General features: G+C 37.4%; 1 protein-coding gene across 1 annotated transcript in view; it reads right to left on the reverse strand.

Moving 5' to 3' along the window:
• Positions 1-5,114: 5,114 nt before the first annotated feature.
• The window catches only part of AFF2 (ALF transcription elongation factor 2), a 759,231-nt gene continuing 738,759 nt past the window's right edge, over positions 5,115-25,586 (reverse strand). The window contains exon 21 of the mRNA XM_089684953.1: positions 5,115-18,643. Coding sequence (XP_089541079.1) covers positions 18,522-18,643 — 122 coding nt within the window. The 3' untranslated portion in view covers positions 5,115-18,521. The remainder of the gene's footprint in view (positions 18,644-25,586) is intronic.

The following is a 25,586-nucleotide window of genomic DNA, read 5'->3' on the forward strand; positions in this document are numbered from 1 at the left end:
TATTCAACCTACGCCCCCCTGGCGTAACTAACTCACAATTCAAACTTATTCTACAAGTTACTATGGCAGCCAAGCAGGTCATAGCTAAGTCTTGGAAATCTCCCTCCCTAAGCATTGCAGTTGTTAAGAATAAAGTTACCCAGGCTATGATTCACGCTAAAGTGGAAGCCACAATCCTAGATACTATCCCTAAATTCTGGAATGTTTGGAACCCCTGGGTAGAGTGTTTTCTCCTGTCAAACTTTGACAACTCACTTCTTAACCCATGATAAATACTTTATACTACTCTGGTATAATTTCCTACCGATTTCACATACTATTCCATTCACTGTTGCCAATTGTGGAGTCATTTACCCCATCTCACCCCTCCCCACTCTCCTTCTGACCTCCCCAGCCTATCCCCCCTTCCCCCCCCCTCTTGTTTTTTTTTGCTTTCTTTCTCCCCCCTGACCCCTTTCCCTCTAACCATCCTGCATAACTCTATACTCCTATGTTATGATTCCCTTATGAAACATTGCGGAGCGCGTTTCTTCACCTGTCAAAATTCTGTATGTACTTAAGCCTATAGATTTACCAACCTTATGTCATATGAAATATCATATTGTTATACCACCATTCCCCTCCCCTTCTTTGTAAAGACATTATTGCCATCGATGCCAATATCTACGATTTCATGTCTGAGAAATGTCTATTATCAATGTCTTTTTTTTCCCTGTTAAAATGCCAATAAAATATTTGAACAAGACGACAATATTCTGCCAGTGGGTAAAGCAATACTGCTCCCTGTATGAATCCAATCACAAAATTCACATTTACCACATGGAAAGGTACCTCTCCATCTAACATTGAACTTATGTTCCTGGAGGGGTAGTGTTGCATTGGTCCCCTTGGAGACATGTGGGTGCACTGACAGAGAAAGGTAAGAGCCAAACTGTATGGACTGTGTGAGAGGTTATTTAACTATATGTCTTTGGTAATGTTGTTGGGACTCCTCATTATGTTATGCTTTTTTGTATTAGATGCCTTTATTCATCTGGCTCTCTTGGCCTTTTGGACATTAAGGATGCATTCTATTTGTGACACTGCTGGGCTATATAATGATTGGAGCTAGATATGTCTTCAAGGGATATTATCTCCATTCCTAGCACATAATTTCTAGAAAGTAAGCTCTATTTTTTGAGATTAGTCACCTGGTTATCCGTTTATTGTATCTATAGGTAGTAGCTATTGGATTTTGCCTCATCTCTCCTCTCTCCCAATGCTTGAGCTGCTTCTAGCTCTCTGGGCATGCTCTGGCTGGCCTGTTTTTTGTGTGGCATTTCATCCTGTACATACCCATTATTCCTCCTTAGGGTTGGTCCGGATGTGCAAATAATCATCAGTATGGGTAATTGTACTTATTTATCACATTTTTCAAGGTTATTGTGTGTATTTTGTTAATTTACAGATACTAGTGCAAGATCATTGTTGATGTTTGAAACAATTGAATTTGTATAACAATATGTACAGACTAGATTTCTGACACCTTCTGTAGTTATAGTGCTCTCCTCTGCTGTTTTGAACCCCTGAGGAAGCCTATCCAGCGAAACACATTGGAACTTTCACATCACCTCCCCAACTTGAGACTACACCATTATGTATGTAGGCGAGGTGTTCGGGTTCACTGTACTGAAGGGTTATCATTTATTTTGTTTAAATATTGTAGGGGATGATTTATTTACTCCTATGTTTTTATGTGCTAATTTTTTTGTAATAAAATTTGATATTTTTTATATACCTGTCTGTTTCAATATTTCTTCCTGAGGGTACTACATGTACCTTAAAAATCCCACATATTTATTTATTTTCTTCTGTATTGACATATCTATTCCTCCAGACATTGTCAGAGTAGTCTGTCCTAGGTAATGTCTCCATTTTGATGCAAAGGAAGGTATACTCTTAGACCCCCCCATACCTCTCAGCAGTCGGTTTAATTGAGAGATTGCATGAGAAGGTGGTGGAATAGAAGAGTCTCTGGATTTGTAACTTCAAGAGAAGGCGCTAGGTGTCCCTTAAGTGTATGTAGAAAACTGATGAGTTGTGTCAAAATCAGTCAGTTAGTGGGTTGGTGAATTGTAGCAGATGTTTCCATAGAGGGTATTGTTTGCTTAGATAAAAACTAGGGCTAATACATTCATTGCACCAGTTTAAGGGCCAAAAGCTGAATTGCCAGATAAGGGAGTGAAGGGGCCTGTGGGAACAATGAAAAACTCTCTCATGTTCTTGGGCTTAGTAAGTAAGGAGTATTTCAATGCAGATATTTTATGGCCTCATATGAACCTAGAAACCCAGGACTTAAAGTAAGGAAAGAAGGTTTTGTGTGAGCAAATTGGGGTATGATTAAAACATTGCTACGGCCAGATCAAGATACTTTCCTAGTGTTCTTTCTATATACAGAGATCTTGAGATAATTAATTTAGGACTTAATAGTAGTTAAGGTACTAGAGGAAGTTCAGATTGGAATGTGTGTATCTGCAGTAAGTTATGAAATACATTTTCCATTAGAAGGGGTAGTTCATTTGTAAGTGTAGTTGAGTATTTTAGATAGCAGCATGGTTAGGAGGAATTTAGGTCTTAAAGTTGCTAAGGCTGCAGAATAGGTTGATTCCCTGTAGAGTGCTGGGAATGAGCTGTTGGGTGATAAACAGCAGCATATTTTCAGCATACAGTCCTAACTTGTGGCTTTCTGTTCCCACCCGTAGGCACTTAATAGACTCAGTGGCCCTCAAGGCTACTGCCAGGTGTTTCACCACCAGTGCATACAATAGAGAGGTAAATTGGGCAGCCCTGGCATATGCAATTCTGGAAACAGAAGGGCTCAGAAAGAACACTATTTGATTCAATTCTTGCTGTCTGGTTCTAATAGAGTACCATTATATTTAAGGAATAGAATTTCCTATATCAACTTGCTGAAGATTAGTTTCTACAAAGGGACAGCTAACTAAGTCAAATGCTTTCTCAGCAATCATAAGAAGGCAAAGAGGGGTCAACAGGGAGTGGGCATGGGCATAAGGGTTGATAACTTGAGATATGTTATCTCTACCTTCCAAATTTTAAATGAAGCCTACCAGTTCACTGATTTACCTAGGGTAGATGGGGCCTTAATCATGAGGCAATCACCTTAGGGAGAATTTTAGCTTCCATATTAATGAGGAAAATAGGTCTATAAATACTGCAGTTAGTCAGGTCCTTTCTGGGTTATGAATAAGGGTAATACAGGCTTCAAGTATTTGAGGTTGAAAAGTTTGGGTATGTAGGAATGCATTCAATATTTTCAGAAAGGACTGTGTTAGGGATTCCTTGAACATTTTGTAAAATCTGGCTATAAAGCCATCTGGAACAGGAAACTTGCATGTTGCTATTTTTATTTTGCCATGAAGAAGGTCCTCTGGGGTGAATGGGGAGTCCAGGCTTTCACAAACTTCAGTGGGAAGTGTGGGGAGGGCTGTAGCTTGCATATACTGTAGGTGGCAAAGTTTGAACATGTTCAGGGCAAGGTTTGAGGATTTGATTTTATTTGTCAGTGTAGAATGTTTTAAAGGCTTAGAGAATGGATATTTCAAAGTAATATGAAGCACACACTCCTTAATTTACATTACCCTTTTTATCTGTATGTGGATGATGGCTCTGTAATTTTAATAAAAAAAAAAATCTAAGTACTTTTTTTTTTAACCAATATACAGCTGTCATATGACCCAGCTCTTTCTCAACCTGTCTGCAGGAAACCATAAGCAGGAGGAGTGTCTGGTCCTCTGCTGCTGTTAATCACATGTTCAAAATAAAAAAAAAATAAAAAAAAGCCTTTGGGATACATAGTAAAAATAAATAATTAAATTGTAATACAAATATATATATTTACTATTTTTGGCAATAACATGGTGTGGGCAGATTTCTGCCAGACACAGGATATGTCACACTCCTCCAGCCTGTGTCTTATAAAAACAGGAAGGTGAAGCCTCCATCAATCAAGATATACTGTAATATCCCACCATATTGTGCTTAGTTGGTTAGTGGACATTTAGGAGGAAGTTGGGTGTGGGCTGTCATGTGGGCTATCTGTGTATACGCCCACATGTGTGACTCTATAGTCAGATGTGATAGGGAGGAAATGCTCAGAAATACACTGAAAACTGCATGCCTAGCTGCTTGATTTTTTTACACCTGTTGCAATGGAGGTGATTGGCATACCTGAATCCAATGATTTGGAGGGGTGTCCGAATACTTTTGGCAATATAGTGTATCTCGCAGTCCTCCTAGTTCTTATCATGAACTCAGAACCTCTTTGTTGTGGAGATAGGGGATATAGTAGCTTAAAGTGTTACTAAACCCACAACAGTAAAATCAGTCTATATTTGCAGTAAGTCATGCTTGTTATACTCACTGTGGAACCTACGGGTCTAATACTCCGCACTGTGTAAAAAGGCTGTTTGTTCCTGTCTTCTCTGACCTTCCCCTTCTACTCTCCCCAATCCATCTGCTGATTGTACAGAACTCTAGGAGTCACTCTGCACATGCTCAGTTTAGTGTGTATGGCTAGAGGTTTGTTTTTTTTCTTTGGAAGAGTGCATGTGATCAGCACAGGGCCAATCAGCACTGTCCAGACAGAGGGTCAGGGGTTATGCAGCCTCATTGTACAGTCAGAGCAGAATGAAAACTCCTCCTACAAGATAAATCAGTGCTCAGCGTGACACTGATAGAAGTCACAAGACTGCTATTTACTACTGATGAGAAAAGGTATTTAGCAGTTTATAGTTACTAAAATAATTGCATTTCCATGTTGTGTGTACTGTGGGAGACCATATATAGTGAATGCAAGGTCATGGGTTTAGTAACACTTTAATAACCATTTTTACACAATTTTCTGTTATTTGCATGCTGCCAGCCTACAACAAAAAATTAGCAACTGAGTGAGTAAACCTTAGAGAAATATGCATCTACCTAAGAGATGTACTGTGTTGTTAGCAAAAGTGCTAACCAGTTAATCACAGTACTACACTTTGGTTTGTGTTATGCAACTTAATAAGATACATATATAAATAGAATGCTGAAAAATGATTGAACACAACATACTATACTTTCTCTTTAATAAAAATTTTATTTGACCATTTTTTTAAATAATTTGTTGCTCCGGCAGCATAATTAATCTCTCTATGAGAGACACAGACATACCAGGTTAGACAACATTATTTATACAATGACATAGTATTTAAAAACATTAGAACTGCACTTAAGCCCCCAGCTGTGAAAGGAACCAGCACTGCTGAATTAAGCAAAGCGTTGCTTTATCCTCTTACAGCCATCAGGTAAAAACCATTTTAGAACATGGGAGTCTTTCGCTCTCACCCTAAAATGGTTACAATTTTATACACTGGAATTACAGGTTTCCTTTGTCTTGAATAAAATAAGAATAAAAAAGCAATTTGTGCAACACATTAAAATACAAAGCAAAAAAAAAAGAAAACAAAAAATAGAAAACAGGCAGGATACATTTTTTACATTCAAAGCAAAATAAAAATAGAAAAGCAAATAAAAAAAAGAAGCTCATACTTCAGTACCACAGCATGGTAATAGTTGTTTAAACATTATAACAGTTAAACTCTGTACAAAACATTTTAACTTACGAAACCTTTACAAAGGATAACATGCTCGTTAAAACAAGGATACCTTGTGGAATTATTAAGAGTATGTATGTATAGGTGGACCCCGTGTAAAAAAATACAAAGTTCTTATCTGAAACAGATAAATGGAAGAAAACAATGGCTGTACAAAATGTGGCAATGACAATGCTTTATTAAAATTAACTAAAAATCAAAAAGAACCCCAACAATCTGTTGGTATTTGTGTTAATACAAAAAGACTTTGAGCAGATTTAAAGTTTTTTTTTGAAGATTATATGCAGATATTTTTGGTATCTGTAAGGGCAATAACCCTTTTGTGTTCACAAGAATCAACTGTGTTTGTCTATTTAGCAAAGGTGGCCATATATGGAAAGTGAAGTTTATGATTTTTATGCCTTTGCACAACCATCATCAGGGTTAGAGGAAATATTTGGATGAAAAGCTCAGTGTCCACAATGAAAGTGTTTGGCCAGGTCTCATCACCATATGCTAAACACATATAAAAAGTGGTGCAGTCCACAGCCTATGGGGTGGTTGTGCAACATCGGTTGAACTGTAGATGTAAATACTGACGATCACAATGGATCATATTAGTAAACTACACCCTCACATGTGGCCAGCTTTAAATTTAAGTTATTTAACCACATTTGATATAAAAATCAAATATACAGTTATGTAACAAGCTGATAGACAATGCCAGAAATGTAACCTGATGATGGATAGAATTATGACTAGACTACTTCTTCGGCAATCATGCACATATGTACATTTTATATTTATACTATGTACAAATGTCACAGACCTTATTATGGCCGCTGGTGTATTCTCTTTCTAAGAACAAGCTTAGAAATTCCTTGCACAGCTAGAGATCACTCACAGCTAGCAGGGAAAATGCATTGTTACATTTGAAATGTGTGTTCATCTGTAAAGAAAAAAAAAAATCTTTGGCATGCAAAACTTAATTTGTCCTTATAAATTCTACAGACACATTTGTGTTGGAAGTTAGAACTAAGTGTCAATCTATTTCTGTGTTCTGCTAATGCTACAACTAGCCCAAGTCAATAATGCTTAGTTGTTTGTATGGAGAACTTGTATTATGTTTAATAGCTTTTCTCACAGTTATATAGGTAACAGCAACTGGAAACTTTGAAATGCTTCTGAAATAGAAAGTACATATTATTCACAATTGCACTGCCACAGTCATGAACGTGAACGGATTTGTTAAGCGTGAGCTAGGTTTACCAGCTACCTGAATAAAGCTCATATTAGCAGACTTAATGGTATACCCAGTAACAATGCTGGTTAGTATTCTCTCTTGGACCTCTAAAAGAAAATGGAGCTTAGCAAAACTGCTAAGTTTTCGCTTAAATATTTATATAATGGGGCAAGTCAGAAAACGTTTAAAAAGATTCAAAGTGGAAGTAAAGGCAAATCCTAACTAACTCAAAACCAACTCTCAGCCACATTTTAAGCACTATTTATTGTACCTAGCCCTGTAAATCGCTATACTTACCTGTTCTGCAGCCGCTTCAGTCTGGTCTCCAGTGGTGCCCTCTGTGTGCTGGAGACAGTTGACAGAGGCTGGGAAATGCCCGGGAACTGACGTCACCCATAGAGTTACTATGGGGCTTCCATTGTCGGCTGCTTCTCCTGAATTCTCCTATATGCTGAAGCCGTTGCTGACAGCGTGAGATCTGACTAGAGTGGCTGCAAAACAGGTAAGTATAGTGATTTTTTTTCTTTACAGGGCTAGATAGATTAGGCTTAGAATAGGTTTAAACTTAGTTAGAATTTGCCTTTACTTCCAGTTTAAGTCAAGCATAATGGTTTTTGATGGTCATGTACTCATATGAAATTGTAACACAGCCCTAGAACATAAATGTATAATAAAGTTTTGTCTTGCTCGCCAACATGCATCTCCTAGCTTAAAATGTGTTACTGATTCCAAGAATTATACTGGAATAACTTTGTTTTATAGTTAAATATTTTGGAATTATTTGATATTGAAAATGTTGCCTTGCATGGTAATTGTACTTAGTCAAGCAGAAGCGGCTATAAGCACATATAATTCTTACGTGTATTTAGGAAAAAACTATCATCAATACATCTGGACTAGACCTAAAAAAGGGGAAAAGGGTATTTTACCAAATTACCAAGCACCTGCAGTAGGAGGAAAATTCGGTCTGGTCATATGAAGCATACTAGCCCATATATGTGCCCAAACCTTGCCAAACCTATTGGAGCAATGCATTGGCACAGAATTAGCTGAACTACCAGCCAAGCATATCATACAATTCCAGAAATACTCTGACACAACAACCCTTCTGGCAAAGGTCAGAATTGTGAGCTTGCCAGTCTCAGCTTGCTGCTGCTGACAAAAAACAAATCTGAAGTATGGAAAAGTGCCCATTTTATGATCAATAAAATACTGGTGTGCACACCGCAATAATGAATGGGTTCATTTCCAAAACACAAACAAATACTGTATACATTCTGAACACTGATCACCAGTTAATAGGTTGTATTTGATTTCAGAAGAGAGGTTTGCCAGTTTCCAAAATATTAACATAAAAGCACATTGTAATATGTTATTAAATGATTAAGCATTCAGTATAACACTATTCCTATGTTATCTGGCTTTCTCTTATGAACGAATACATAATTCATTCCTTTCTTTGCAACAAAATTGAAGCTAATATGAATACTTTTGATGCTTTAAAGGGCCTTGATGATGAATTTGTAACAATTGCGCTTTCATTTTGCACATTTTTACTATTCAATTGCAGTCAAGAACAAAACGTTATTTCATCTGGAAATAATAGACTGCGTTTAATTAAAAATACAGTAAGTTGGATGAAATCAATGGTTGGTAAAACTGCATCAGGAATGAAAAGTATCAGTAAAATATTTGGACAGCCATACGTTATTTATGTTTACTGTAACATGGAAAATGCAAACTGATAACATAGGATTTGCATGCACATTATTTAGATGTAATATCACATCACGATCAAAGCTAGGATTCATGTGACCCTCCTAGACTGACAATAACGATTCCTCAGTACTTTTTTTTTTAAACTCCAGAACAAGTTTCTGGAATATAATGCAAAACCCAGCTTTACAAAAATGGTTTTGCTATCCTGAAGTGGATTTTATGTTCCTTGGCACTTCAGTCGTATTTTTTTTTTACTTTAAACATTGGAGATTATTTACTAAAGGCTGTTCACTTTGCAAAGAAAATTTCCCTTAGTTAGTGAATGTTCACTTTGCAAATAATACTCAATATTGTGCATGGAAAATAAAAAAAAACATTATTGTTACTTGCTCATGTATAGTTGGATAATGGAAGTCCACATAGCTTTATTACTGGGCAATGCTGGAGCAGGGTCATGGAAAGAAGTCACATTACAGGTTTGACTACTCTTGACAATAGTTTTCTTATCAGTACCTGGGTCATTGTTCCATATTTTTGCTTTTACTTTGCTTCATAGGTTTCATCTCTAACTAGTCTCAAAACAGAATTTTACATGAAAACAGGTTGGCGTCATCCTGACCAGCAGGGACGTCTGTTCTGTAACCCAGAAAAGAAGTGAGCAATGTTTTCTGTCCAACCCAAAAAAAAAATTAAAGCAGAACCCTGGCACAATAGAAAAGTGTTTCATGAGCACTGATACTGTGGCAAACCAGTTGCCATAACTTGTTGAGCCCTAGTACTATTACTCAGGACAGTGTAAATTGATAGAAGAAAATGTGCACTATGTGAACTATAATTCCTTTCATAAATCTTCAAGACTCCAAGTTTGTGGTCAACTGTTACCTTATTTCTGCCTGTACAATGAAAATATTACTAAAGAACAAATGTACATTAAATTCTTATATTTTAAAGAACTTATATGACTTATATATAACATTACAGTCAAATAAAAAAAGTCTTAATCCTGTGATCATGAACAGATGAATTGCCTATATTTGTGAGACATTGGGGTTGATTTACGTAAACTAGAGAGTGAAAAATCTGATGCAGCTGTGTATGGTAGCCAATCAGCTTCTAACTTCAGATTGTTCAATTAAACTTTGTCGAAAAACTGGAAGATGATTGGTTTCTATGCAGAGCTGCACCAGACTGTGCGCTCTCCAGATTTGGTAAATCAACACCATTGCATTATGCAGGGCATAGTGTATACCATCTTCAAAACTTCTCTAAAAACCAATCACATTGCTTCTGTAGTTTTTTTGAGTGTTGGCAGAAAATTAAAGCAAGTAATTGATTATTATTGGCAATACTAATTTTCCAAAATGTTCTTATGAACTTCCAGTTTATTTTCCTAATAATTTAACAAGTGCAAAAGAGCAGTTTCCAGTTTATGGGTAACACACATTTAATGTTGCACAATCTGTATTTTTTCATATTAAATACAATATACGTAGCTTGTGTAGCAATTGTATATGATATATTTTTTCCACAAAAGTGGTTTACTCTTTAAGTATAGAATATAATTTAATTTTATTCATGTTACTCTTTTTTCTATGTTCCTATTCTTGCATCACACAGGCAAGACTAGGTTGCCTAATGTAGATACATGGTTTCACTGAACTCTCAGTAACCAGGTTCACCTTATAAGTTGAAATCAGAGATTTTATTGGTTTAAGGGGTCAAAAAAGCAGTGTAGAGAGCTAATCTATCAATGCACACTGCACTATTCAAACTTATTGCACACAGTTATAAGCCAGAAGTTTACAGAATTCTACAAACTGAATAGTAAAGTTTCTCATTTAATCAACCCTACCTAAATATTGCATTTGATACCAGTTCAATCCTTGTGATAGGTTCAATATTAAAAGGCATAACAGTGAAATTAAAAGTATTTATCACCCATTTTGTACTCCTATGCTTGTATGCAGGGATGTATTTATTATTAAGAATTTATAATCTATTGCTTAGAGCAACATGCCTATACTGTTATTTCTGCACTGGCCACCTGTGGCCACCTCTAAACACCTGAGGGTAATTCCATTAGCCCAGCCAGAAACAAGAAATGCCAGGTCTCCTGAGGGGAGACTTAAGGCTTTATATTAAAGTAGACCAAGTACCAGATAAACATTATTTTCTGTTTAAGTATAACTACAGTCAAAACTTTTTTTTTAGTTTTGGATAGAGTGGAGAGATATTAGAACACCTATTAGGTTTGTATTGATGTCTGTGCCCCTGTTAAGGAAATTTACCCTCTCTATTTGTCCTGTTTACCATTAATATCAAAACTAAAAGTAAAGAAACCCCCAAATTTTGGATTGTCCTGAAAAAAGTAATAAAGGGGGATTTTCCAATGGGGACCCCAAGGAATTCCCTTAATATGTATTGATTATCTCTCACTTCCTGTTTTGGCTACAAAACAGGATGTGAAGGAAAATCTCCCCAATAGGACAAAGATGGCAAAAAAGAATCAACTGACAGGGGTTACAACCCTCCCTTACTCTATCCAAATATCCAAAAACATAAAAAAAAAGATTTGTCTATAGTTCTACTTTAAATGCATGTATGTGAAGTAACTCCTATAAAGATCACACTATCCTTGGCAATGCCTTTATTTGCTATTTTCCAGAAGGACATCACTGCATTTGGGCACCATCTAGGGTCAGATTTACTTCTACGACTGCTGGCTCATAGATGACACAGTAGTGTAACTTTCTGGTGCCTTTGCAGTTCTTGGCTGTGTTCAAAGGTCTGACATGTATCACTTCTCTTCCAAAGCCTCTCAGTTTGAGATTTGCTATTAAATGTTTCAATCAGATCACTGGGGAGGAAGAGACTGAAGAAGTGTTTCCTCTGCTGGCAGCAGATTGAGGACACATTACTGGTGTGATATCTTGTGAAATGTCAGCATGCATTTAAGAAAACTAAACTTACTCAAACATCCACTTTAGGAAGCATGCAACCAATGCTCATTCTTTAAAGTGGTTGCAAAGGCAGAAGGTTTTTTACCTTTATGCATTTTTATCCTCTCTCAAACTCCTCATTGGCTTAGATACAGCAGTGGGAATCATTGGCTCCTGTTGCTGTCAATCACAGCCAGTAAATAGGGAGAAGGTGTGGGGCTGAGCTCTGCTCTGTATGTCATATGGATACACAGGGCCAGCTCAGCATCAAGCATGCATGGTTGCCCCCAGAGCAAGCATCTTGCTGTGGGGGCACTCAGCAGGGGGTGGAGGTTGGGGGCAGAGAGTCAGGAGCACCGGAGGGAGACCCGAGAAGAGGAGGATTGGGGCTGCTCTGTGCAAAACCACTGCAGCATTTTTGTTATTTTAAAGAAAAAAACTAACTTTTAGTATCGCTTTAAAATTAAAAGATTTATGAATTGTACAGTTCAATACAAGTACTGTGTATTTACCTCCTGCATGCATAGTCTCCAGTGAAAAATGTGAATTGCTGCCTGTAGGACATTTTGAATATGGTATTGATGGTGTAACTTTTTAGGCTTAGATGTAGATGACATTTTTAACATCAGAAGACAACTCTTACCACGTTCGTTTGCCAGGGGTCCAATTAATTTAGCTCACTGCTTTCATGAAGAATAATATGGACCAGGATTACCTAGCACAATACATCTAGATAGTTTCTTGAGTCATAAAGTCCTATCTGGACATTTATACTCCCATACATTTTCATTAGCTACACCAATACAATGAAGAAATTATCTTCAAGAGTATTAGACTTTCTGAAGAAAAACATGGCATGGGTATATGCCAGCCTGCGTGTTCCAACATTACAAATATGGCACTCTTCAAAAGAACACATTGGGCTTCTTGTGCCATAGTGCATGGAGATAAAATGGCTGTTTACTGCCCATAACAACTTGTTTCAATACTTTACTGGAACGTATAAAAGAAATTATTGGATGTTTCCAACTGGGTACAACTAAAACCCAATATAACCACAAGGAAACAAGATAGGTGATAAACATTATCCAAAAAGGTAATTATTTCACTGCATTGATGTAAAATATACGGTTTTTTTTCACACTGATGAAGTCAGGCTATTAAAGCTTAACTCCAGCCATACTTTCTATCTTATAGAGTTCTATAGGTTCCTCTTCTGTACTGAATATGCTTGCTCTGATTTCACTGTACACTGTGGACTTCTCATTAAAAGCAGCAGCAAATCAGAAAGGGCTCACCTCATTTTCTGACTGAAGAACATCTGCCTCATTTAGTTCTTTCCTCCCAGCCTTACTATCCCTAACCCACCATTTCAATAATTGGATTTCAGTTTTTCAATCGTAGAGGCTCAGCATCATATGTGGGCATTGTCTTGGGCAGTTTGCTTGAATGTACCATTTGCCAGCTCAAAAGGAGTTAATGTAAAAACAGAGAGGATGCATCATACAGGCTAATGTGTAACAGACTCCTAATTTGTTATCACAACCATTCAAAAGGGGATCGTATACATTAAAAAAAAAAGTAAAGAAAATATCATCTGCCTAGGGACACCAATTCTCCAGAATGGCATTCAACCACCAAGACATTTTAGCATTTGAATAGCTCTTCACAAGAGCATCAGGTCTGAGAGCTCTTGAGAGTAGTACTGAGTCAGGGTGCTGTGTGTTTTCAGGAAACTAGGTACAGCACCCTGCTGGTCCCTCCCAACAGCCATGATCTGCCTGCATTTCATAGAGAAGCACAGCAACCCAGCAATGTCATTGCTGGGTCTAAAATAAGTCATGCTATAAAAAAGGAAGGTTTTATTTAATAATTTCATTAGAATGCTAATGAGGTGGGGAAGGAGGAAACAGGGAACGCAAATATAAGCAGATTAATCATCAGCTATTAAATTTGGACCATTTAACTTCACGTTTAACATGGAGAAAAAAAAAACTTTATATGACAATGTGCTGGCAAGATTTTTTTATACTCAACACTAAAATAAATATAATAGATAATAAATAACAACAAGAAAAGACCCCTCATTGCAAATACTGATAAAACAGTTAACAGCATAATACTAAATACAGGGAAGCAGGAACTAAAGTTTGGTGGGTGATTTTGCACATCTGTTGCATTCATGAAAGCAGCAGTAAACCCAGCCACATCATTGCACTATTACTTATTACCTAGCATATTTTATTAATACATTTTACCTTTAATCATAATTTCCCCAATTTAGTCTAAATTTGCTCGTGCATGCACCACTTGTACATCTATGAGGTGAGGTTAGTCAATGACCGCTATCACTGCCAAAGGAGAATGATATAGCCCAGGCACAGAGTACAGCTCATGTGCATAGATATCATCAGTTCTGTATTAAGAGAGATGACAGAAAGGATGATGTATAAGTGCATTTACTGCCTTATCCACGGCTGCATTGACTGCTTTTTCAAATATTTTATGGGTGCTGCAGTGTGCATGCTGTAAGATGGGCTAATATTTGATTGAAAGTGCATTTGGTGACTTTACTTCTGCTTTAATTACACCAATGAGCTTTATTTAGTAATAGCAAGAAACAACTGATGTGCAATTGTGTTTGTGCAGTAACCTATGGCTGCTGTATACATACTGTCTGTTGATGTGTACAACACAATCTGTATCACTTCATTTAAACCATTTTCTTTCACTCCCTGAATAAAGAATATTAACATTTAAACTTGTAAACATAATGGTATGTCAGTCGTCCATGTTTCCACTTATTTAGTTAAAAAAAGTGTAATAAATAATATACATGGCTAAATTATCCAGCAGAAAATGGAATATTTTCCTTAAATGCACAGGCACTTCCAATACAGGAAAAGAAACAGTCTCTGAAAATGTTACTATTGCTGTGATTACCCCTTTGGTTGCTACAGTAGCCAGCAATGCATTAGAGGAAATGCACTTAACTCCAATACAAGTGAACAGTACCATATAATATAACATAATACGACCTGTCAGTCAGTGATACCTGACAAAGTGCTGGATTTGCAACTTACCATGGTAGGTATGGCCCTACAAGACAATAACTATATGTATAGGGTATTTCTTAAAATGCTAATGTATTTCTTAATAATGCAAAGCTGAACTCCAGGAAAACAGCTAATTACAGAGCCAAAATACATATACATGAGTATTTATACCTGTCAAAAGATTTTGTGGACAGAATTACAATTCTGTCCACTCAGACCTAAGATTTATATGGCCCTTCCAGATTATAAAGTCAGGCTGGTGACCAGACCTTTCTGCTTAGATACAATAAAGCCAGGTCATCTCATGTCCCCAGTTTATGTTTGCAGAGTCAAAACAAGTTTAAACAGTGCAGGCAGCACTGGACTTATAAATATACATAAACCACTATAAAACAATAATAAACAAGCAGCGCTCAAAAACTAATGTACAAAAAGTATATATATATCACAGTAAACCGCATATATAAAATGTGCTCTAAATTTACTAAAAACAGTCCAATAAACAGAAATTTGGCTATGAGCATTAATTTTGAAGCACATTTTGTATATGCATTCATTATGATTTATATGTATTTTATGTACGCCCTTTTTTTTATGTTTACTAAAAGTTGATATTGATCACTATTTTTACTATGGTTTTATAGTGATTATACTGTATAGTTATACTGTAAGTCAGTCACTACCAGCATTGTTTAAAACTGTTTTGTTTTTATATTCTATTACAGAGGTACACAGCTGACGCAGATGGTTTTGGGTGTGATAGCTTATGCCTGTACTTTTTTCTCCTCTTAGCATGTTTCTTGCCAGTACATGTGCTTGCAGCAAAGCACAACTTCCTCCTAGTGCTGCGCTCCCTCTCTCAATCTGAGTGTTGCTACACAGGGGATTACAAGAGGCTGTAAATTGCAGTTAAAAATAAACATAATTATTTTTACTAATTACATACCTGCATTTATTAGGTTTTTTTTTTTTTATCTCTCTGGAGTTCAGCTTTAAGGGACACCAAAATGAGATATGTACTATATAGCACTCAGTTACCTCTTCCCATCTCTGGTAAAAAAGATTAATTGCATCTCTGCTATGCTTAGAGCATATGAATTCATGGGATTTTCCAAGTCACGAAAAGTACCATGAAATACCATCATTGTCATACTGATACCCATGATAAAGACCTCCTTTCAAATTCATAAGCAGTGACTTAAAAGAATACTCATAGATGTTGGATAGTGGTCATTGCTTAGGTGGTGATCCAACTGACTAAGCATGCTTTTATCAGTCATACATGAAGATGTGCACTTCCATTCTACCAAGGTGAATGGCTTTGATTTACTTATCACTGCTTGAACATATGACAACAGTAGGGTTATGGCTAAAATTTTTTTTTAACTTAGCAAGAACCTTTTCTTATTATGATGGTTCCCCTAGGTAATTTGATGCACAAGTCTGTCTCTCTATAAGAAACACTCTATAAGTAATTGCTACTTATCATTTCAACCTTTGTTCTTTCAAAGTTCCAGCAAACAATGAGCTAAGTCAGAATATTTATTGCCTTTGTTCCTCACATTATTTGGTGCTTGGAACCATTCCTTTGTTAAATTCAGTACTAACAGTGCCTTGCTAGCAGCAATATATCTCCTAAAAGTCCAAAATACAAAGTTAGGGAATACTACTAAAGCCACACCCCTGATTTGCCCAGATATGGCCCCAGTTTAGTTTGGGTAAACCATGTTTAGCTTCAATAAGCCCCTATATTTGGAAGCTTGAATCTCTCACCAAAGCAGACAGTTAGGAGGTATATAGTGACATTCCTACAAGCAATATAAGTCTAGCTTATGGCATTTGTCCTTGGTCCATATAATAAAATATGTAGCTTTATAATTCAGACAACGGTGTATATGGGAATAAAATAATACCCCAAACACTTTTGCATGTGTGTGTTTTTGTTTTTAAAGCCCAACTCCAGACTTTTTTAATGTTTTAATAGACTTAGAAAAAGTAAATATTTTTGTCAAATATGTATTGCTGTCCATGACTGTTGGGGAGATTTCAAGTTTCCTATCCTTCTAATAGCCTGTGACAGTAGTACAAAAAATCAGGGGAGTTGTGGTCACTGGGACAGAAAGACAACTTACCTATATTAATAAAAATGTATTGTTGCAGTCTTTGTGCCCACTGAAGATAATTCCCACCATTTCCTATCCCAAAAGGAAGGAGAAGACATCTCTACAATTGAGACACAGACCTAAATACAAACTTGACATGGGTTCTATGCCTTCCCCACTCTGGTTCTTTGCCTTCCAAAACTGGAATAAAAGTTTCTGAAGCTGGGCTAAAATAACAAAAAATAAACTAACGTATATAGAATCTTGTTAAATTACATTAACATCTTCAGCAGCAGACGGTATGGGATCGAGCATATTTGGTATTTAATCTGAAATCTGAGGTCATTTTAGAATACACTGGTTTAATTTACTCAATTTAATTTGCTTCATCAGGGAGGTAGCCAATGTGAAAATAAATAGAAATTCAATATTTTCTATAGAATTTAGCTCCAAACCCTATCTATGCTCATCCTATTATTGTGCATTTGTGTCAAACTACTGATAACCCCACATATTATAGTTTTAATAAATTAATTTTAAATTATTAATACATCCAATGTCTACACTTCTAGGGACCTTTCAGTATAAATAATACACTAAACATAATTACAACCCAAAAAAGGATTCTTGAAAAACAATAGTTAGTTGTCCCTTAGAGGTATCCTTTTCTTTATACCATTTGAATAACCAGTATAATTTATTTCTAAGAGCATCACACTTATTTAATACAATTGATAATGCTATGCCCTTTAATTAGTTACATTGATCAATGATGCTCAGTAATCCACAGCAACCAGTCAGGGTTTGAGGTTTTAGCACTTTGTTGTAGGCAGTGATATTGTACATTATTTCTAATTAGTGATTATGAATCACAACAAAGTTTAAATGATTGCAACATAACAATGATATGCAGTAGTTCAAAGCAATCAATTAGATTTTGGATTTCTGCTGGCTAATGTAATATGACCAATGAACAATTTCTGACTGGTTGCTGCAAGCTAATGAATTTGCACATTGCTGTACCTTATTAATGGCAAATGTTAAAATAATACAATCTGCGTTATTGTCCCCTATGTGAAAATCCAGTTTATACCTATAGTTTCCATTTTGCTGATTTTATATTATAACTTAATATTCACGATTTCCAAAAAAAAAGTTTTCAGTTACACGAAGAAATGTGCAGTGCAATAAAATGGATATGAATTGAATGAATATTAAAAAAAAAACACATTTGAAATCATTTAAACATCAAACTGTTCCAGTTGGTTTTGGTTCAGTGAGTTCTACCATAGTAAACATGGTCATTCTGGCCAAATGGCTTTATTGTAATACTGACTTATCTCTTGTCGTTCAGCAATATTAAATATATTGTGTAGATTTTATAGTATGAGGCTTAATTAGTATTTGCTTAAATTATTACTAGGGAAAGTAACCTTTCGGCAAATGTAATATTCCAAATCCAATTTTCTGAATTAAAGTGATTTCACAAAACACTTGTGTACCAAAAAGGTTTTGTTCCAAATCTTCACAAAGTGCATCACGTTCTTAAGTAAAGGCAGTGAAGACTAAAACAATATTTTTAAAAATGTACCGCTTTATAAAGCACATAGGTATGGAGATCCAAGAGGTGGAAAGGCATAAGATTTGAAAATTAATGGTTAAATCAATTAATGCTACGATGTGCTATGAATTCCCAATGATGTTAAAATCCACTTCCAAGAGACATATTATAAAAAGCTAAAATTACGGTACATGAGTATATTTCCACCAGCGACTGTCTTTTTTGCCGGTAGAGGTAGAATCCAGAAAATGTATGATGAAAAGAGTAGACACTACAATAACTGCGCTTCAATGCGTAGCCAGTGAAGTCCTTGTCGAACATAGCGCACCAAGTCGGTCATGGTGCTGTGTTGTGTTAACGGCTCCATTACCGTATCAAGGTCAATAAAGAATTCTGTAATGACAAAAAATGTTTTTTAGTAACACAGATGCATGTAATTACACATACTGTATTTCCGTGATACCAAATGAATTGCTAAAATTCCGTTTTTGAGTAATTACAAGGTTATATGATGTTAAAAAACATAGTATTTTCTTTAAAATACAACAATGAGTATTGGGCAATAGTTTCTTTACTGCTAAAATTTAGAAAAATTATGCACTCAGTTTAAGGTTTTTCTTTGAACACTGTGTTTAGGAGATTTGTTCCTTAATGGCAGTTCATTTGATTTGCCTTCTCTTGTCCTTGAGCTTTTATGGTTGGCTAATAAATAGAAGTGTTTTTTTAAGCTACACTAAGAAAAACATGCCCTATTTCCTGAGACAACTTAGCTGAGCACCCTATGCGGACACCTTAAACTGCATTTATTATAAGATACCAAGTTTTAGGAACTCTTACACGTGTATTAAAAAGTCTAACTTATAAAACATGGAGAAGGTTTTTCAAACTCTTGAAAGGCAGGCATTCTAGTATGGTCAATTGTCAGAGAATTTTAATCAGGTATATGATTTTATAATATTAACCACACAGGGCCTATTTACGTTCTCTTTCATTTTCCCAATGTAGCATCAGGTATTGAGATTGGTTGTTATGGACATAACGGTAAACTACACATTTTTTGTGAGACAGATTGAAAGCAAACTTCAACAAATGTAGCACACTGCTTTGAAACCATATGCTAACCAATCGAAGATTCCTAAACTTCATTTTTAGATATTGCTAATAACAGAAACATTTGTATGTACAGTAACATATTAATAATATTTAAAGTGAACCAGCCAACTGACAGTCCCATGAGCTGTCACATGGCAGCTGTGGGGGTGGGGTCTTCAAACCTGTCAAGGCACAAACAAACCAGCCCAGTTTTGAGATTTCATGGGGCTTTGTTGCTTGACTCTGGCAGTGGTATGGACAGTAGGATAACGTGAAGAAGGCAGATATAACCAGGAAAGCAGAGGTGGCATATTGTAAGCTTGAAAGAGCAGGGCCTTCGAACCCCTCGTGTAGTGTATTGTTACTGTCTTGTCTCATGTTATGTCCCCCTTGCTACTGTACAGCGCTGAGCATACCCTTTGGCGCTATATAAATACTGTATAATAATATTAATAATAATAATATTAAGTGAACCTATTGCATTGCCTTAAATGAGCAAAGTGCAGGTTCTCCTTAATTATATTACAGTCTCACATAACGTGTTAGTCTTTAATAGAGATGAGCGAAGAAATGAAAAATTCGATTCGGCTGATTCGGCGAATTCCAGTGTGAAATTCGATTCGATGCGAATTTCTCCGCTACGAAGATGACTTATTTAAAGGGTTTCTAGGCTTCAGAGAGCCTTTAAATTAGTGCAGAACACTGTACCTTTAATTTAAATGCCCTTGGAGATGAGGAAGGAGAAGGAGAAGGAGAAGGATGAGAAGAAGGAGAAGGAGAAGGATGAGAAGAAGGAGAAGGAGAAGGGTGAGAAGAAGGAGAAGGATGAGAAGAAGGAGAAGGATGAGAAGAAGGAGAAGGAGAAGGATGAGAAGAAGGAGAAGGAGAAGGATGAGAAGAAGGAGAAGGAGAAGGATGAGAAGAAGGAGAAGGATGAGAAGAAGGAGAAGGATGAGAAGGAGAAGGATGAGAAGGAGAAGGATGAGAAGAAGAAGGCTGAGAATAAGGAGAAGGATGAGAAGAAGGAGAAGGAGAAGGATGAGAAGAAGGAGAAGGATGAGAAGAAGGAGAAGGAGAAGGATGAGAAGAAAGAGAAGGATGAGAAGGAGAAGGATGAGAAGAAGAAGGATGAGAAGAAGAAGGATGAGAAGAAGGAAAAGGATGAGAAGAAGAAGGATGAGAAGAAGGAGAAGGATGAGAAGAAGGAGAATGATGAGAAGAAGGAGAAGGATGATAAGAAGGAGAAGGAAGAGAAGAAGGAGAAGGAGAAGGATGAGAAGAAGGAGAAGGATGAGAAGAAGGAGAAGGATGAGAAGAAGGAGAAGGATGAGAAGAAGGAGAAGGATGAGAAGAAGGAGAAGGAGAAGGATGAGAAGAAGGAGAAGGATGAGAAGAAGAAGGATGAGAAGAAGGATGAGAAGAAGGAGGAGAAGGATGAGAAGAAGAAGGATGAGAAGAAGGAGAAGGATGAGAAGAAGGAGAAGGAAGAGAAGAAGGAGAAGGAGAAGGATGAGAAGGAGAAGGATGAGAAGAAGGAGAAGGATGAGAAGAAGGAGAAGGATGAGAAGAAGGAGAAGGAGAAGGATGAGAAGAAGAAGGATGAGAAGAAGGATGAGAAGGATGAGAAGAAGGAGAAGGATGAGAAGAAGGAGAATGATGAGAAGAAGGAGAAGAAGGAGAAGGATGAGAAGAAGGAGAAGGATGAGAAGAAGGAGAAGGATGAGAAGAAGGAGAAGGATGAGAAGAAGGAGAAGGAGAAGGATGAGAAGAAAAAGGATGAGGAGAAGGAGAAGGATGAGAAGAAGGAGAAGGAGAAGGATGAGAAGAAGGAGAAGGATGAGAAGAAGGAGAAGGATGAGAAGAAGGAGAAGGAGAAGGATGAGAAGAAGGAGAAGGAGAAGGATGAGAAGAAGGAGAAGGAGAAGGATGAGAAGAAGGAGAAGGATGAGAAGAAGGAGAAGGATGAGAAGGAGAAGGATGAGAAGGAGAAGGATGAGAAGAAGAAGGCTGAGAATAAGGAGAAGGATGAGAAGAAGGAGAAGGATGAGAAGAAGGAGAAGGATGAGAAGAAGGAGAAGGAGAAGGATGAGAAGAAAGAGAAGGATGAGAAGGAGAAGGATGAGAAGAAGAAGGATGAGAAGAAGAAGGATGAGAAGAAGGAAAAGGATGAGAAGAAGAAGGATGAGAAGAAGGAGAAGGATGAGAAGAAGGAGAATGATGAGAAGAAGGAGAAGGATGATAAGAAGGAGAAGGAAGAGAAGAAGGAGAAGGAGAAGGATGAGAAGAAGGAGAAGGATGAGAAGAAGGAGAAGGATGAGAAGAAGGAGAAGGATGAGAAGAAGGAGAAGGATGAGAAGAAGGAGAAGGAGAAGGATGAGAAGAAAAAGGATGAGGAGAAGGAGAAGGATGAGAAGAAGGAGAAGGAGAAGGATGAGAAGAAGGAGAAGGATGAGAAGAAGGAGAAGGATGAGAAGAAGGAGAAGGAGAAGGATGAGAAGAAGGAGAAGGAGAAGGATGAGAAGAAGGAGAAGGAGAAGGATGAGAAGAAGGAGAAGGATGAGAAGAAGGAGAAGGATGAGAAGGAGAAGGATGAGAAGGAGAAGGATGAGAAGAAGAAGGCTGAGAATAAGGAGAAGGATGAGAAGAAGGAGAAGGAGAAGGATGAGAAGAAGGAGAAGGATGAGAAGAAGGAGAAGGAGAAGGATGAGAAGAAAGAGAAGGATGAGAAGGAGAAGGATGAGAAGAAGAAGGATGAGAAGAAGAAGGATGAGAAGAAGGAAAAGGATGAGAAGAAGAAGGATGAGAAGAAGGAGAAGGATGAGAAGAAGGAGAATGATGAGAAGAAGGAGAAGGATGATAAGAAGGAGAAGGAAGAGAAGAAGGAGAAGGAGAAGGATGAGAAGAAGGAGAAGGATGAGAAGAAGGAGAAGGATGAGAAGAAGGAGAAGGATGAGAAGAAGGAGAAGGATGAGAAGAAGGAGAAGGAGAAGGATGAGAAGAAGGAGAAGGATGAGAAGAAGAAGGATGAGAAGAAGGATGAGAAGAAGGAGGAGAAGGATGAGAAGAAGAAGGATGAGAAGAAGGAGAAGGATGAGAAGAAGGAGAAGGAAGAGAAGAAGGAGAAGGAGAAGGATGAGAAGGAGAAGGATGAGAAGAAGGAGAAGGATGAGAAGAAGGAGAAGGATGAGAAGAAGGAGAAGGAGAAGGATGAGAAGAAGGAGAAGGATGAGAAGAAGAAGGATGAGAAGAAGGATGAGAAGGATGAGAAGAAGGAGAAGGATGAGAAGAAGGAGAATGATGAGAAGAAGGAGAAGAAGGAGAAGGATGAGAAGAAGGAGAAGGATGAGAAGAAGGAGAAGGATGAGAAGAAGGAGAAGGATGAGAAGAAAGAGAAGGAGAAGGATGAGAAGAAAAAGGATGAGGAGAAGGAGAAGGATGAGAAGAAGGAGAAGGATGAGAAGGAGAAGGAGAAGGATGAGAAGAAGGAGAAGGAGAAGGATGAGAAGAAGGAGAAGGATGAGAAGAAGGAGAAGGATGAGAAGGAGAAGGAGAAGGATGAGAAGGAGAAGGATGAGAAGAAGGAGAAGGAGAAGGATGAGAAGAAGGAGAAGGAGAAGGATGAGAAGAAGGAGAAGGATGAGAAGAAGGATGAGCAGAAGGAGAAGGATGAGAAGAAGGAGAAGGATGAGAAGAAGGAGAAGGATGAGAAGAAGGATGAGAAGAAGGATGAGAAGAAGGAGAAGGATGAGAAGAAGGACAGTTCTGTGACAGTTTCTGTCTATTTCTGACAGTTCTGGGACATTCACTCCATACAGCGGTTTCAACCGCTGTATGGAGGGAATGTCATAGAACTGTCAGAAATAGACTATTAATGACAGTTCTGGGACTGTCCTTCCATGCAGCGGTTGAAACATTGTATGTATTTGTTTCCATAAATGGATCCATTTATGGAAACAAATACATACAATGTTTCAACCGCTGCATGGAAGGACAGTCCCAGAACTGTCATTAATAGTCTATTTCTGACAGTTCCATGACATTCCCTCCATACAGCGGTTAAAACAGCTGTATGCAGTGAATGTCCCAGAACTGTCATAAATAGTCTATTTCTGATAGATCTGGGACATTCACTCCATACAGCTGTTTTAACCGCTGTATGGAGGGAATGTCATGGAACTGTCAGAAATAGACTATTAATGACAGTTCTGGGACTGTCCTTCCATGCAGCGGTTGAAACATTGTATGTATTTGTTTCCATAAATGGATCCATTTATGGAAACAAATACATACAATGTTTCAACCGCTGCATTGAAGGACAGTCCCAGAACTGTCATTAATAGTCTATTTCTGACAGTTCCATGACATTCCCTCCATACAGCGGTTAAAACAGCTGTATGCAGTGAATGTCCCAGAACTGTCATAAATAGTCTATTTCTGATAGATCTGGGACATTCACTCCATACAGCTGTTTTAACCGCTGTATGGAGGGAATGTCATGGAACTGTCAGAAATAGACTATTAATGACAGTTCTGGGACTGTCCTTCCATGCAGCGGTTGAAACATTGTATGTATTTGTTTCCATAAATGGATCCATTTATGGAAACAAATACATACAATGTTTCAACCGCTGCATTGAAGGACAGTCCCAGAACTGTCATTAATAGTCTATTTCTGACAGTTCCATGACATTCCCTCCATACAGCGGTTAAAACAGCTGTATGCAGTGAATGTCCCAGAACTGTCATAAATAGTCTATTTCTGATAGATCTGGGACATTCACTCCATACAGCTGTTTTAACCGCTGTATGGAGGGAATGTCATGGAACTGTCAGAAATAGACTATTAATGACAGTTGTGGGACTGTCCTTCCATACAGCGGTTGAAACATTGTATGTATTTGTTTCCATAAATGGATCCATTTATGGAAACAAATACATACAATGTTTCAACCGCTGCATTGAAGGACAGTCCCAGAACTGTCATTAATAGTCTATTTCTGACAGTTCCATGACATTCCCTCCATACAGCGGTTAAAACAGCTGTATGCAGTGAATGTCCCAGAACTGTCATAAATAGTCTATTTCTGATAGATCTGGGACATTCACTCCATACAGCTGTTTTAACCGCTGTATGGAGGGAATGTCATGGAACTGTCAGAAATAGACTATTAATGACAGTTCTGGGACTGTCCTTCCATGCAGCGGTTGAAACATTGTATGTATTTGTTTCCATAAATGGATCCATTTATGGAAACAAATACATACAATGTTTCAACCGCTGCATTGAAGGACAGTCCCAGAACTGTCATTAATAGTCTATTTCTGACAGTTCCATGACATTCCCTCCATACAGCGGTTAAAACAGCTGTATGCAGTGAATGTCCCAGAACTGTCATAAATAGTCTATTTCTGATAGATCTGGGACATTCACTCCATACAGCTGTTTTAACCGCTGTATGGAGGGAATGTCATGGAACTGTCAGAAATAGACTATTAATGACAGTTCTGGGACTGTCCTTCCATGCAGCGGTTGAAACATTGTATGTATTTGTTTCCATAAATGGATCCATTTATGGAAACAAATACATACAATGTTTCAACCGCTGCATTGAAGGACAGTCCCAGAACTGTCATTAATAGTCTATTTCTGACAGTTCCATGACATTCCCTCCATACAGCGGTTAAAACAGCTGTATGCAGTGAATGTCCCAGAACTGTCATAAATAGTCTATTTCTGATAGATCTGGGACATTCACTCCATACAGCTGTTTTAACCGCTGTATGGAGGGAATGTCATGGAACTGTCAGAAATAGACTATTAATGACAGTTCTGGGACTGTCCTTCCATGCAGCGGTTGAAACATTGTATGTATTTGTTTCCATAAATGGATCCATTTATGGAAACAAATACATACAATGTTTCAACCGCTGCATGGAAGGACAGTCCCAGAACTGTCATTAATAGTCTATTTCTGACAGTTCCATGACATTCCCTCCATACAGCGGTTAAAACAGCTGTATGGAGTGAATGTCCCAGAACTGTCATAAATAGTCTATTTCTGATAGATCTGGGACATTCACTCCATACAGCTGTTTTAACCGCTGTATGGAGGGAATGTCATGGAACTGTCAGAAATAGACTATTAATGACAGTTGTGGGACTGTCCTTCCATACAGCGGTTGAAACATTGTATGTATTTGTTTCCATAAATGGATCCATTTATGGAAACAAATACATACAATG

The sequence above is a fragment of the Staurois parvus genome, unplaced genomic scaffold (genome assembly GCF_062004578.1).
Source record: "Staurois parvus isolate SC_StPar_1 unplaced genomic scaffold, SC_StPar_1.0 ptg000361l, whole genome shotgun sequence".
NCBI classification, from domain to species: Eukaryota; Metazoa; Chordata; class Amphibia; order Anura; family Ranidae; genus Staurois; species Staurois parvus.